We start from the raw sequence: 14,030 nt of genomic DNA, 5'->3' as shown, positions 1-14,030 counted from the left end.
ATATTCCTCTTAAGAGATAAGAGAAAAACAAAAAGTTCTAAGGACGTTATGTATTAGAGTCCTTTAGGCCGATTACGACACCACGAATCGTTCTTTACTTAGTCTTGGAACACTTTGCCTTAATGAAAGAGAAGGAAGTTGATTGGTGGCCGAGGTCATGAGTGGTTGCCTTAGTGGAGAAGTGTTGTTTACTTAGTGTGTCGTTCATCATGTTTTTATTAAGTCATTGGTTGGTGTCGACTTGTTGAACTCCAAAAACTCGCTTCTTTAAGGGTCTTTGAGGCTGAGATTAAAGTCGTGGCCTAACTTATCAACAGTTGTCGAGGTCCCAGAAGTTCTTACCTTAGTCACAAAAAGTAAAAAGGCAGCTAGGCATATGACTTGCAAAGTATCGTATGCCTTGAGGGTCGACATCTGGTTCGAGCATATAACCCTAAGTAAGGTTGTATGCTTTGGGGCCAACGTTCGATCTAAGCGTATAACCTTAAGGAAGGCTGTATGCTGCAATTGGCCAGCCAAGGGGTCCTAGCAGCTAGATGGAACAAGAGCATTTACACAAAAAGATATCTGAGGTGAGAGGAACTTTACACTTGTCATTCAGAATTTTTCACTAAGGTATTTACAACTCTATTGATAATACATCCAGAGATTCTCAGAGTTCCAAGTACGAGGCATCGGTCTTCCACTCAAGTGTTCCAGTTGAAAGGTATCGGGTCCTACTGCTTACTTGATTCTATAGGGCCCTTCCCAGTTTGGGCCAAGCTTTCAAACGTTGGGTTCAAGGATCATGACTTTTTGAGGATGAAGTCGCCTTCATTGAAGTGACGCTCTCTAACCCAGGAGTTGTAGTATCTTGCAACTCTTTGTTGGTATGTCGGGACCTTGATTCAAAGCATCAACTAACCGATCTCTGTTGGGATGATAGATTATGTTCCATATGTCAAGTTGAAAGGAGTTTCACCCATGGCAGTTTGAGGTGTCATTTGGTATGCCCAGAGAATGTTGTACAGTTTGTCTGCCCAAAGCCCTTTGATAGTCTTGTCTTCAATCCATCTAGGATTGTCCTATTGGTGACCTCGGCTAGCCCGTTAGTTTGAGGGTAGTCGACCAAGGTGTATTGCTACCTTATCTCTAGGCTTCCGAAGGTGTACTTTTGCCTTATCCCTAACCCGTTATTTTAGGGATGCTAGTCGATCAAATTAGGTTAGTTTTTTTCTTAAGGGAAAGTTTCAAAGACGTGTTCCCATAGACAACACCAATTGTTGCTGCGAAATTTGAATCCGAGGGCAACAAGGTAATTTCCAAAGTATGAGGCCGATAGGTCCAACCTAAGAGAATAACTATGTTAGAGGACCCGGGAGTTATCCCATGGGTGAAGACTCCAACAATTAAGTTAATTGAGAACTGTGAGGGGGTCGGACCAAGCAAGAGAGAAGACTTGAGCTTAAGTTCATGTCTATCTTTACCTCAATGTGGGAGCCCCTTTTTATAGTCAGAGTCGCCTGAGAGGAGGAAGAGTTAGGAGCAGGTGACAGCAGTTGGCAATGGTTAGTGATGGGTGGTCAGGATACGTCCGATCGATGCTATGTGTTAGGGTCTACGGGATGGCTAGGACACGTCTGCTTGATGCCACGTGTCAAGATCTGTGAGTTGACCAAATACTCCTACATCAGGTATAGTTGGAGTAGTAGAAATGACACGAGCTCCATATTCGTGTGATTACAAAATAAGATATTGTGATCAACATATAGAAATAAATTGATGACTTGATGAGTAACCCATTAACACTCATTAAATCTATACATTAAGTTTGAGCCTAGGATTTAGTAACGAAGCAGTCCCACCAAGACCTCCCAAATCAATGGATAACAATTGCACAATATGTGGATTTCTTTCTAAACCATCGATGGATGATCTTGAACAGACCACAAGAATCTAGAATCTGACCGCTTGCAATGTTAAATAGCAACAAGCATGTCATCGTATTGATTTTCTGAAATAGGAGACATCCACCATGAGGCTATTAGTGTGGCCATTTTAAAAATTAAAATACACTACCCTAAATTTCTTATCTATAGTACTCGAACTACAGATCCACCCTAAATTTTACTTGATTTGCTAGTAAGAAAATGTAAAATAGGGAGTGAATACCTGTTCAAGCCACTGATGAAAAACATTCATGTGGAGTAAACCTAAGAATCCACATTTGCAGATTTGTATGGGAGAGGAAGAGAGGAGGAAGAAAAGAGGAGAGGAAAGGAAAGGGAACAAAAAGAGAAGAAATGGGAAAAAGAAAGAAAAAAGAGAGGAGGAAGAAATAACAGAGAAAAGCAGTGAAGAGACATTCGTGATATGGGGAAGAAAAAAAAGACGGAACTATGTTTGCTTTGAGCGAGAGCATGAAGAGTCTTTAGTCCGAAAGAGATTTGGATGTTTGTGTGCGAGATGGTTTTTGGAAGCCAAACCTAAATCAGAGGCATTAAAAAGTGCCTCAATAAATCCGCCTTTTCTATAATATGTTATAAAGGCAGTTTTTCTTGACCGCCTCGGGCCAAGTGCCTCTAAACGTAGGAATTCTAGTAGTGCTAACAGTTGGACTATAATATTTCATTCAGGCAAAACTTTACTTGTATTTCAAATTTTCTCCTATTGTTAAATTATTTATATCTGCATCTATTAAATTAAAATTTACTTTTCAAAATCTCCCTAAAAAGATTATGATGCGTTTATCTTTTATGCTAAATTTGAATTTGGTTTGACATAAAACATGAAACCGATTCACATTCTTAGGGAAAAGATGAAATTTGCCCACTTTAAAATACACATTTGGATATGAACCAAGGTTGATTTTGAGACTATTGAATTACGACGTAGAAGCAAATAATAATAATACCTAAAAGCAATGGAATCTTTTTTTATATAACCTAATGAAATCTTATAATTTTATAATCTTTCCCTTTTCATGCTTTTAATCATTACCATTAGAAATTTAATTAATTACAATGATGCCATTGAATAAAACCAAGAACAATGTTCTTTCATATTTGATACTAAACATGTAATTATTTACGATGGTGCCAATATTAACTATTTAAATGATGCAACTAAACTTCTACCTTTTTCATATTTGCTAAAAATTGTCTTTATCTCTCATTTTATTTACAATCAGGCCGTGTTGGGCCGTGCTGATCTCCCCTGGGATACTTTAGGGGTTGCTCTGGTACAGCCCTCGGCCTTAGCCCGTGTAGGCCTATGCCATGCCGTGGGTCAGGCTGGTCCGTGGGCCAAGTCTTAGGCAAAGTCGGGCCATGAATCTGGCTAATCCATTTTTTTTTAAGTTTGAAAAAAAATAATGAAAAAGTTACATAAATTAAAAAATAGATAAAATTTAAAAAAGATCTTAAAATTTTATTTTATATGAACTTTGATGTATACAATTGTTTACATATGCAATAATAAAATGAAATAATATAATAAAGTTGAAAATAAAAGTATATATTATATAGTTATTGTATATAATATATGACCTGAGCCCACGTGAGCCCGTGCCATGTCATAGGCCAAGTCTTAGGCCAAGCCAGGCCACAAACCGAGTTAAGCCATGTTTTATAAAAATTTTGAAAAAAAATAATTAAGATTTTAACATAAATTAAAAAATATATATTAAATTTTTATTTTATTTCAGACCTATACGGGCTTGTGTCGTGTCGCAGGCTGGGCTAGTCTGCAAGCCAAGTCTTAGGCCAAGCTGGGCCATGAATCAGGATAAGCCTGTTCATGGGCTCGGTAGCCCCATGGTTTAACCCGACCCATTAACAACGCTAAATTAATTAATTAAATAATTTGAGATAGCCTTTACCAATCTCGTGTTGATAATACATAATGTTTTTATTTATTTATTTATTTACTTATTTTACTAAATTATTTAATTAGTTAATAATTTAATAATCTAACAAATTATTATTGCTAGCAAAGTTAGACATAATATCATGTATATATTTATAAATATTTACTCTCTCACTTGATTGTCTATTTATCTCATTTATTTTATTAAATTAATTATTATATAACTATTTACAATTATTCCACTATTTAAAACAAAAATACAATGACAAAAGTCATCTCTCCCTCTTTCACTCTATTGCTTAATGGTCGTGATTATTTATTGTTTTATTTTGTTAAATTAAATATATTATTATTCATAAATTTTTATTTATTTCAAATAGACATTTTTTCCAATAAACTTTTAATTAAAAATTTACCTTTCGCAATTTTTCCTATAATAATAATAATAATGAGTAAATGTTCCCAAGGCTCAGTTTTGAAGGAGTACAAATGCAAATATGTAGAGTTCAAAACCTTATATTCTGTATGCATTTGCACTGTAAATATTTGCATTTGTACTCTTTCCAAACTGAGTCCAATGTACGACGGTGGTGCACAAATATGTGACCGAACAAATCAGCAAATCAGATCTCATTATTAGGTAGTGTTTGGCAATTGCTGAAATAGGGGCTATTAAGTGGGATGCAAAAAAAAAAAGGAATTTAAACTTTAAATTAAAAGGGTTTAAATTTAAAGAGGTACTATTTAAATATAACGAAAAAATTTAAGGGGGTGTTTTTTTTTCGTATTTAAGAGGGGGAAAGTTGGTCAATGGGATTTTGGTTTCCATTGACCAAGAACCCCATGTTCTTTTTTTTCAAATTTATGTGACGATCATGGAAAGTTTATTTTCTTAGGTATCACTTACCCGGGTAAGTGATATCAATTTCCTAGGTGGATAAATAACTTTTCCACCTAGGGGGAAAGTTGTCAACACTTGAATGGGACAAAAATGTCCTTTTTAATAATGGATTTTTATGGCTAAAATGGTCATTGCCTTATTTACATGAGAAATAAAAGAGCATGGATAAATGCACTTAAAACTTATCCAAATAACTGTATTTACTTGGATAAATAACTTACCGAAAAACAAGGTTCAAAGTATCGATACAATATGCCCCGTATCGAGTGTATCGTATCGTATATTTTGATCTTGATACGCCTATTTATAGGTGTTTTGGGACCCTGATTTATCTTAATAAAAAACCATTAAAAAAGTCTTTAAAACTCATTAAAAAAAACATTGAAAGTGTGTTTTTAAGTATCGATACACCCTAAATACCCATATCTCGTCAAACTTCAATAACTAGTCATCCATGCTCAAGAGATGAAATGCTGAATAAGACATTTATAAATTTAAATTGTTTTTCATTTTCCACTATGAACGTCTATTTCAACTATTACCAAATCACCCAAGTCTTACATTTAATCACTCTTCTTTCCTTCTTAATCTTGGTTCGAGTTGATTGGATGTAATGCTGCCTGAAATGACACCCTTTCATCCTTTTGTATTTCGCATAAAATTATCTATCTATTAGGGCTGCAAAATGCTCTCTCTATATGGAACATTTGGAGGTTTCATCTAGGTAATTTATTACTAGTATTCAATTCCAAAAGAGCCTGATCTGAGCCCAACTTATAATTTTATATTTGGATGCGAATATTGTCGGATTAAATTTAAACCATGCCATATCCGATTCAAATCAGATCCGTTACAACCCACTATAAAGAAAGCTAAGTGAATTTTTATCAAGAAATTTCTCTCAAATTTTTATTTCTTACTTTCTGTCAAACCAAACAGCTCTATTTTCAATCCCCTGACCTGAGTGCAGCGCACGCGCGTATAGGTAGCATAAGCCAGTCTGATTTCTCTGTCTTCAATGTATTGAAGATGAGGTGGAAGAATTGGAAAGCTGAGATTTTCCCAACCAAGTCGCAGCACTGCTCCACCTCCACTCCGTCGGATCCGTTGCACGGAAGTAGCAGAAGAAGACCAGAATAAGTATCCATGATATGTTGTACTTATCTTCTTGATTGATGATGCCAACGCTACTTCAGTCTTTCAATCTTGGCCGGTAACACTTACGGCTTACCCCATTTCTTCTCTTTTATGCTCATGGCTGCAACTGTTTCTTTCTCCTTTTGCATAAACCCTCCCCACCATCATCACCAACCTTTCTCCCTATTCAAACCATATCACACACTGTCCACATCGATATCACCTAAACCTGCTCACCCTCTTCTCCTCGTCCACAAATTAGACACTTGTAAATTCAGACCTTCGTTCTCATCCTCCTCCTCCCATTCTTCTTCTGAATCCTCCTCTTCTCCTTCGCTTCCCCCTCCTGCATCTTATTCGGCTGAATCATATCTCAACGACCTACAAAGAACAGGTCGATTTCTAATTAACGATGAACTCAAGCAGCTCCAAGTCTTACAGAGCTTCCGATATTCCTATGAACTTGATACGGGGTCGTTGTCGGTTCGCGTCATGGATGCACAAGAGATGGATGCTACAGTTGGCTTGCTCTCGGAATCATTTGCAGAGTCCATGGCGCTGCCTTTCCGCTATGTCCGTCTATTAGCATTCTTGGTGAAGCAGTACATGATTGAACGAAGAGCTCTAATGCCGCATACAGCAACTCTAATTGGATATTACAGAGGAGAGAGTGGTGAAGAGGAGCTGGTGGGTACAGTTGAGGTTTCTTTCAATAAGAGGGGTGCCAATGCTTCTCCTCCGACGCCTACTCCGCCCAAGGATTCCCCGTATATATGCAACATGACTGTGAAGAAACCGCTTCGAAGGTATGCTTTTCTTGTTGGCTTCTGGGGCACGGGTGTAGTTTTCCATGATTAGCAATTAGTTTAGTTCGTTTTTCTTTCTTTCTTTTTTTTTTTTTTTTTCCTTTCTTCCCCGTTTTATCACTTCAATTCTAGTGGGGACTATAGGGTTCTTTGAGGTTAAGAATGGATTATTTTTGGGTTTCTTGTTGATTTGAATTCATCTTCATTGTGTTTAAAAGATGGGTAAATTTTACCTTTTTTTAATAATGCTGTTGGGTACTGGGCTAATAGGCAATTAGTTTCATAATTTGGAGGTGGACCGAAAGGAATTAATTGTCAGTCTTATTATGCATTTCAAAAATAAAAAATGTCACTCTTCTTATCAATATTAGCATTCATATTACCTTTTATCATTTCTTTTCTTTTTTCTTGGTGATTCATTTTTATCAATATTAGCTTCCATATCCCGGATCCATTTTTGTTTTTGGTAGTTTCAATTCTTGCTGGTGATAGTGAAAAAGTTGACACACCCTGCAAGAATTGGATAAAGAGCCGAATAGGGTTATAGACATGAACTAAAAAAGTAATGGAACAATTCCCTCAAGTGAATTAGGTATTATCGAATTCTTACTCATCTAGTGAGACAATCCACTTAACTGAAGCAAAAATTGAGATTCTGTTGCACCATCTTATGCTCAACTTTGCGAAGCTCTTTTCTTATTAGTGAAATTTCATCTCACATGAGATCATATATTTTATGGTTGGTATCTAGTGGGAATTGGAGAGTTTCATAAACTAGTGATTGAAGCAAAATAGTGAACAGAACTTTTTTTTGATGAATAAGTAGTGAACAGAACATTAGCACATAAGAGGAGCAGAAGGTCAACCAAACCACCCACAAGTGGCTGCAAGTGACTACCATCCGCAACATGTTTATCTATAAAATACTAAAACTGAGAAAGCTCTAAAGCTCAGATTGTTCTTTTATATTATTCCAATGTCTTGTCTATGCATAAACAGTATTACTGGTTTATGTAGTTTTGTGAAAGAGTTCAGAAACTAACGGAATTTTGAAAATGGGGAGTTGAACTATACTCCTTTATATGAATTAGTCCTAGCATTTTGGTATTGCCTTACCTTTGACAATTAGAGTTGGCAAACAATGCTGGTGGTTGTCCACATGTTCCATACTGCCATCCTATCTCTGACTGCTTTGTGGCATATGACTTCACTTGGGTAATGGAGCTAGAACAGAGAACTTGAACCCAACCTGAAGTACTTATGCATGTCCTACTGGCACTTAAATCAAGAGACTCAGTTTTCTTGCTTTTCTGTCATAAGACTCCCATAGAATAATAATTCATAAGTTGGTCTGTCATTTATATTTTAAGCACCACTTCATCTGTTTATCTAGTCCAGGAGCCAAGTATAAGCAACATAAGCTCCAACATGACCCATTAGTATCATATCTTGATTAATTGATATTGTTGGCCTTTTATCCTTGGTTCTTTATATATTGTCAGTGTTAACAAGCATCCTTGCTAACTTATCCCTTGATTCATATGGAATTTGAACTATTATGAGGTTTTAATTTATAGGAATGTTAGTCATGGAGGAACTGTGCTTATGTATTTGATAAATTGGATAGACAAAGCTTTGGTGTATATGCATGATCTTGTGTCTGGATAGAACCTCAATGAACACCTCTACAAGCACTAAAATTTGTTAAGGCCTCAAAGCGATAACAATTGATCTTTTTGTTTGGATAGTTTTAGTGTCACCTTTCTTCTTGCTCTTGTTCCTAAGAGTAGAGTTATATATAAAAGAATAACAACTATGCTGAAATATCACCAAGCATTATACAACTTATGTAATTTTCTTTTACTTTTAGCTGTTTATGGAACTTTTAGTCTTCCTTGTTTGACAAGGAAACTGTTGAAAAGTCTCTTTTTTCACTTTGTTGAAGTCAAAGCACTAGAAAGTAGAAATACAAAGCTCACAAAGAGTAATAGTATGATAACTATAGCATGGTTACGGTCCCTTTTCCCCTTAAATTCTTTCAAAACCTACGTTATTGAGCAAGGGGTTAAACATAAATCACAACTTCTTAAGCATGTGAACATCCTTTTTGGACGTTCATATCATCTTGAATGGTGATATTTTAACAAAAAATTACATGTTATTTTGGCATATTACAATAAGGCGGTGAATTTTCATTCTTCACCTGGTTTGTGGTCTTCCCCATGTTATCAAACTAAATTGGGATGGATGTTCAACTGGAAACCTGGGACCTTCAGGCATAGGCAGGGTACTTTGAGTTTATGAACGGAGGAGGGACTTTTAGTTTCACAAACCAAAATGACATATGCAACTCCAAGAAAGCTGTGATTGGCTCACTTATATGCATTACATGTGACCAGTGGTGTTAACATTCATATGTTCTAGAGAGGTTCTTTGAGAGACTCCCATGTTTCAAGGGAATAAATTACTCTTACCACATTCTTAAGCATTTTGTTCTCCTGGTCTCGAGATCAAGCCACATGGCAAATTGTCTTGTTAAAGAGCTAATTATTAAGGGCATTTATGTTTTATGGAAAATCTATACTCTTGATTATTTTCTCCTTTCATTCTTGTTTTTATTGGGTTTAGTGAAGTTTCTTTTAGAAATCACATCCCTAAGAAGGGTAAATCCATGATGCTGGAAAGGTATGATACCAAAAGAGCTTTGACCAATCAAAAACCTCCCGTGAACTTTTATGAATACCCCCTTATTGGTTACCAGTTTTATGATACTGGTTGATTGGTTATAAGCTTTCTAGTATCATGTACGAAGTTTACCTAAAAGCCTCTTAAATTTATCAATTGCATGACCAACAGCTCCTGATTGCACTGGAAGGATGATTGATTGCATCACAGTTGTCAAATTATTAGCAGTTAATTGAATTCTACCCCAGATTGCTTATCTTTTTCACAATTGAATGCTTTTCTGAATAGACTAGGGGGGCGGGCTAATCCAGCTCCATAGCCATTAATGTTTCCATGTGTGATCATCAAAGCAGACCTGGTTTTAAGTGTTTGACATTGGAAAATTTCAGGCGGGGCATTGGGTGGCATCTCCTGAAGGCATGCGAGGAACTTATATCCCAGATAACTTCTTCAAGAGAGGTGTACTTGCATTGCAGAATGATTGATACAGCTCCATTCAACATGTACACTAAAGCTGGTTACAATATTATCAAGACAGATAATCTCTTGATCCTCTTAACTTTGCAGCGACGTAAGCACTTGATGTGCAAGAAGCTCCCAGTCACAAACACTCAATCAGAACTTGGTATTACGAGTTCTAATGAGGAATCTACTTCATGAAAGGATTAGCAGAAGATATGGCTTTCCTATGGATAACAAGGTGCAAGCTATAACATAACAGCCACAGGTTTTTCCTGGCAAATTATTTCTTGTTTTTCCCTATGTGTCTTGATTTATGGAGCAACATATAAAATCAACAAAATTGTACATTCTGTTGCTTATAAGAAGAGCTTCATTCTTTTTCTCTTTTTGTATTTTTTTTAGCATTTCCCCTTAGCTTCTATTCTTACACCTCAGTCCAGTGGCTTCACTTGATCCTAGAAGTTGGTCCAATCAGCCGATGCATTTTACAATCAAAGAAGTATGGGCAGGTCCTGTTGAATGTTTTTAGGGCAGGTGGTCAATTGTATGAATCAGCAGTCCTGAACGTGCTGTCCCGTTTATTCTCCCATTTCAATGAATTATATTTGCAACCATATTCTTTGTTGTGTCATTGAACGTGCTGTCCTGCTATGCCCGACCTCAGGTGCAATGCGTTATGTATGTCAATCTGTTTAGCCGGAGTATCACTCCCAAAAGCCATATTAATCTGCAGAAATTCAAATGGTATTGCATGGTTTCAAAAATATTTGCTTTATTTCTTCATTATATATCTATTTATCTTTTCTAGGAAGTAGGTTCCTACTTGCCAAGCTTGAGTAGTTGATGGAACAATTTCTTTTTTTTTTCTTTTTTTATTATCAAATTCATTTGGCAAACTTCAAGCTTGAAGTTTATCCCATACAATTCTATTTTCTCTGATCACTTAGGTGAAAGCAAGTAAAATTGCACATTCTTTTGATTCAAACAGTTCCTTTTTAATACTGTCTAATAACTTTTTCAGACCATTCTGAGCGTATGCATCCCTGTTCCCAAGCCTTTCGTATTTGTGTAGAGAATCAGCTGGAGTTCTTTTACACATTCTGCCATCGAGGGTCTCTCACTGCTCTCAGTCCGAACACAGCGAGAAGCGAGGTTGGCAAACATGGTTATCGATTCAATGGTGTACGAACTCCGAACCATATCTGGGTCTATCACCTTGCGCAATTTTTTCCGATCGTTCAATATATGCTTGACCTGATGAACAGTTCACAAAGTACCCAGTCAAGAGTGTATGGCCAATTGGTCATTTTGGAAGCTATGAGACACCTTCAAATTCAAGAAGCAGATTGCAGAACCTCTAAAAATGGAGGAAAAAAAAAAGACTTATACCTGTAGTACAAGGTTTTGATCAGTGGACCCCTGGTTCAAGTCCACTGCTCTGCGCCCAGTCAAAAGCTCAAGGAGAACTACTCCAAATGCATAGACATCACTTTGTAAAGTGAGCTTCCCTGTCTGTCAAAAGACGAAATACCCAATGTTCATACCCCTATTGCAAAACATTCGTTCTCCATGGAAAGACCACTTCATATATGGAGGATAGTCCTCCCACGCAAGAACTATGGTAGGATGGAAAATGCTGTTTCCTATAATCTATTTCTTATGATTATTTTCAATGGACTTTGGACAAAGGTTCCTTCCTCACAAGCACAAAGAGGAGGATCAAAGGGCAGAATAAGATTAGAACCACAGAAAGTTGTCCAATTAAAATATTTATCAACCACATCTTTTACTGATTCAAATACCAGAATTCTAAACAGGGGTTAAGATTTGACACTGAAACTAGGTTATGGAGCACTCTGTCTAGAAGATCTAGAATTCAGGGGTCATTACTTCCACAAGGAAAGTCACAACATACATAGAATCGGAGTAGGAGAATAAATGAAGAATTGCAATTCGGATTTAACAAACCCCATGAACAAACATACCGATGTATATTCAGGATCAAAATAGCCAAAAGTACCGAGCACCCTTGTGGTCACATATGTTTCCTGGCCCTCGGGCATCATCTTGGCGAGGCCAAAATCAGAGATCTGGTAAGCAAGAGAAACTGGTGTTACAACTACAATGCATAATTCCAACACGATTTCCGTTTAAATTAATTACCTTTGCTTCAAAATTTGCAGTTAGAAGTATGTTGGTTGATTTGAAATCTCTGTGCACAATAGGAATCCCAACTGCAGAGCCGGAATGAAGATAAGCAAGCCCTCGTGCTGCTCCCAGTGCTACTTTGAGCCTTAAAGGCCAGTCCATCTTCTCCTCACTGAGTCCTAGAACACAGATTAAGTAACTAAAAGGTTTAACTGAAGTAAATGGACGCATGAATAGGCATCAGTCGATAGGTATAGATGATGGATTGTGGAATACTGTCACAGTACCCACCATTTAATTGATCTTGGAGGTTTCCTTTGTGCATGAATTCATAAACAAGAAACCGATGCTTCCCATCAGCACAATAACCAATCAGAGAAACTAGGTTTGGGTGGTCCAATCTGCTCAAGATGTCAACTTCCACACGGAACTCCCGTTCACCTTCAGCCTCTTTAAACGGTGGCAGCTCCATTTTCTTGATTGCCACTACCTTCAGAAACCAGGATTATGAGGGAAAAAGAGAAGACAAGATCATCAAAATCTGCATATCTGATGCTAAACTTTTATCTTGGCTTCATTTAGTCCATTAGTTTTTGTAGTATTCATCATCAGCTGTGATTCAAATCGTAAGAGCATAATCTGATTGGGGAATGCAATTCAGGGATTAGATAAAGTGGCAAGTCGAGCTTTAATGGTATTGTGATCAACTTCACATTCAGTAGTGTTTATTTTCTCGTAATTTTGTTACAAGTATCTCTGGAAAGCTGCCCACATACCTCTCCTGACCTCAGAATTCCTCTGTAGACCCGACCGAATCCTCCTTTCCCAAGCAGATTCTCGTCACTGAACGAATGCGATGCTTCCTCCATTTCCTTGAGTGTGAACACTGATGACCCATGAAATCTTCTCGGGGATGGATTATGATCTTCAAGTTGCCAGTGCTCGACGGATTTGTATATCCCTGAAACAGAGTATTCAATTTGTTCAACTTCAGAATTTGACATTTTACAATGATCAGAAACCATTGTTGTTAATTAATAATTACGGGTAAGGAAAATAAACAATGAGCAGAAGAAGAAGAAGAAGAAGAAGATACATGGGTCAACATGATCCTGGGATTTGCTTCTCCGCCTCTTGTTCCACGCTGAGACCAATCCGAAAGGCATAATGACTCTGTGAAGAAGCCAATCTGTCAAGTGTTAAAGAAAGGGATGAAATATACTAGTTGAGAAATGAAATGACCTATCTTTAGACAATTATATGATAAAGATGGTTCAATTCCCTAGTTTCGACACGCTTGGCAATAACCCACTCTCGAAATGCTCAACTAAAAGTGAAAAAAGAACTCCATTTGGACCCGTATAAATGAAAAATCTGATTTCTTTCTCAAACCAAAAATGACGAAAATTGAAAACATTGGAAGATATAAGGAAAATGGGTGGGAGTGTAAGAATCCTATCAAGAGTGCGTGCAGAGCAAGTGAAGTTAGATTTGAAGAAAACTCAACAACCGCATCTACCAACTTACCTTAACTTCTCGAGTAGAAGAAATAAACAAACTGGGTTGTGGGTTGGATGAGAGAGCAAGCGAGAGTCGAGAGACAGAGAACCAATTAATAATTAAAGAAAAAAAAAAGGTTCTTGAAGAATAAGGCAGGGAAAGGAAGTGTATAGAAAGAATAAAAAAGAGGAATGCTTGCTTGACTGAGGAAGACCGAAGAGGAGTGGTGGAGACCGGAGAGGTGGGTGTGTTTGATAAGTAAAGTCTAAAGAGAAGATGCAACTTCTCCTTCCATTTCTCTTCCTTTTTTTTTTTTTTTTTCGTTTTGTGTTGTGACCAGAGCGAGAAAGATAGCCGTTGAGAGGAAGCTTTCAATTATTTCATTTCCAAAATTCACCTTCCAAATACCCCACAACTTGCAAAATTAGATTTTGGTAATCTTAAACGTCTTCGATCTCAATCTGGTTATCGTAGTAAATTTAAATATTTAAAATTTTCAATTTTAAATTACGCTGATAATTTTGATGCACTAATTCCGCATACAA

General features: G+C 36.9%; 2 protein-coding genes across 4 annotated transcripts; one reads left to right on the top strand and one right to left on the bottom strand.

The window, feature by feature from the left end:
* The first annotated feature begins 5,674 nt into the window (after positions 1 to 5,674).
* LOC104607924 (Acyl-CoA N-acyltransferases (NAT) superfamily protein) lies at positions 5,675 to 10,467 on the top strand. Its single transcript, XM_010273705.3, has 2 exons — positions 5,675 to 6,690; positions 9,765 to 10,467. The coding sequence occupies exons 1-2, from the start codon at positions 5,996 to 5,998 to the stop codon at positions 10,033 to 10,035; spliced, it is 966 nt and encodes a 321-aa protein (XP_010272007.1). The 5' UTR covers positions 5,675 to 5,995; the 3' UTR covers positions 10,036 to 10,467.
* A 207-nt stretch (positions 10,468 to 10,674) lies between these two features.
* Positions 10,675 to 13,816, bottom strand: LOC104607925 (putative serine/threonine-protein kinase PBL28). 3 transcript variants are annotated; one of them, XM_010273707.3, is made up of 8 exons: positions 13,513 to 13,816; positions 13,082 to 13,174; positions 12,762 to 12,946; positions 12,277 to 12,475; positions 12,001 to 12,164; positions 11,823 to 11,927; positions 11,227 to 11,349; positions 10,675 to 11,091 (listed from the first exon to the last, which is right to left on the bottom strand). In XM_010273707.3, the coding sequence occupies exons 2-8, from the start codon at positions 13,149 to 13,151 to the stop codon at positions 10,855 to 10,857; spliced, it is 1,083 nt and encodes a 360-aa protein (XP_010272009.2). In that variant the 5' UTR covers positions 13,152 to 13,174; positions 13,513 to 13,816; the 3' UTR covers positions 10,675 to 10,854. The 3 variants fall into 3 exon arrangements, with proteins under 3 accessions (XP_010272009.2, XP_010272011.2, XP_010272010.2); XM_010273709.3 differs by having other exon boundaries at positions 13,082 to 13,158; XM_010273708.3 differs by lacking the exon at positions 13,513 to 13,816 and adding an exon at positions 13,228 to 13,464 and having other exon boundaries at positions 13,082 to 13,158.
* Positions 13,817 to 14,030: the final 214 nt, after the last annotated feature.

This window comes from Nelumbo nucifera, chromosome 4, assembly GCF_055504915.1.
Source record: "Nelumbo nucifera cultivar China Antique chromosome 4, China Antique-T2T, whole genome shotgun sequence".
Lineage (NCBI taxonomy): Eukaryota > Viridiplantae > Streptophyta > Magnoliopsida > Proteales > Nelumbonaceae > Nelumbo > Nelumbo nucifera.
The sequence above is the reverse complement of the archived record's forward strand: the minus strand, read 5'-3'. Positions and strand labels throughout refer to the sequence as shown.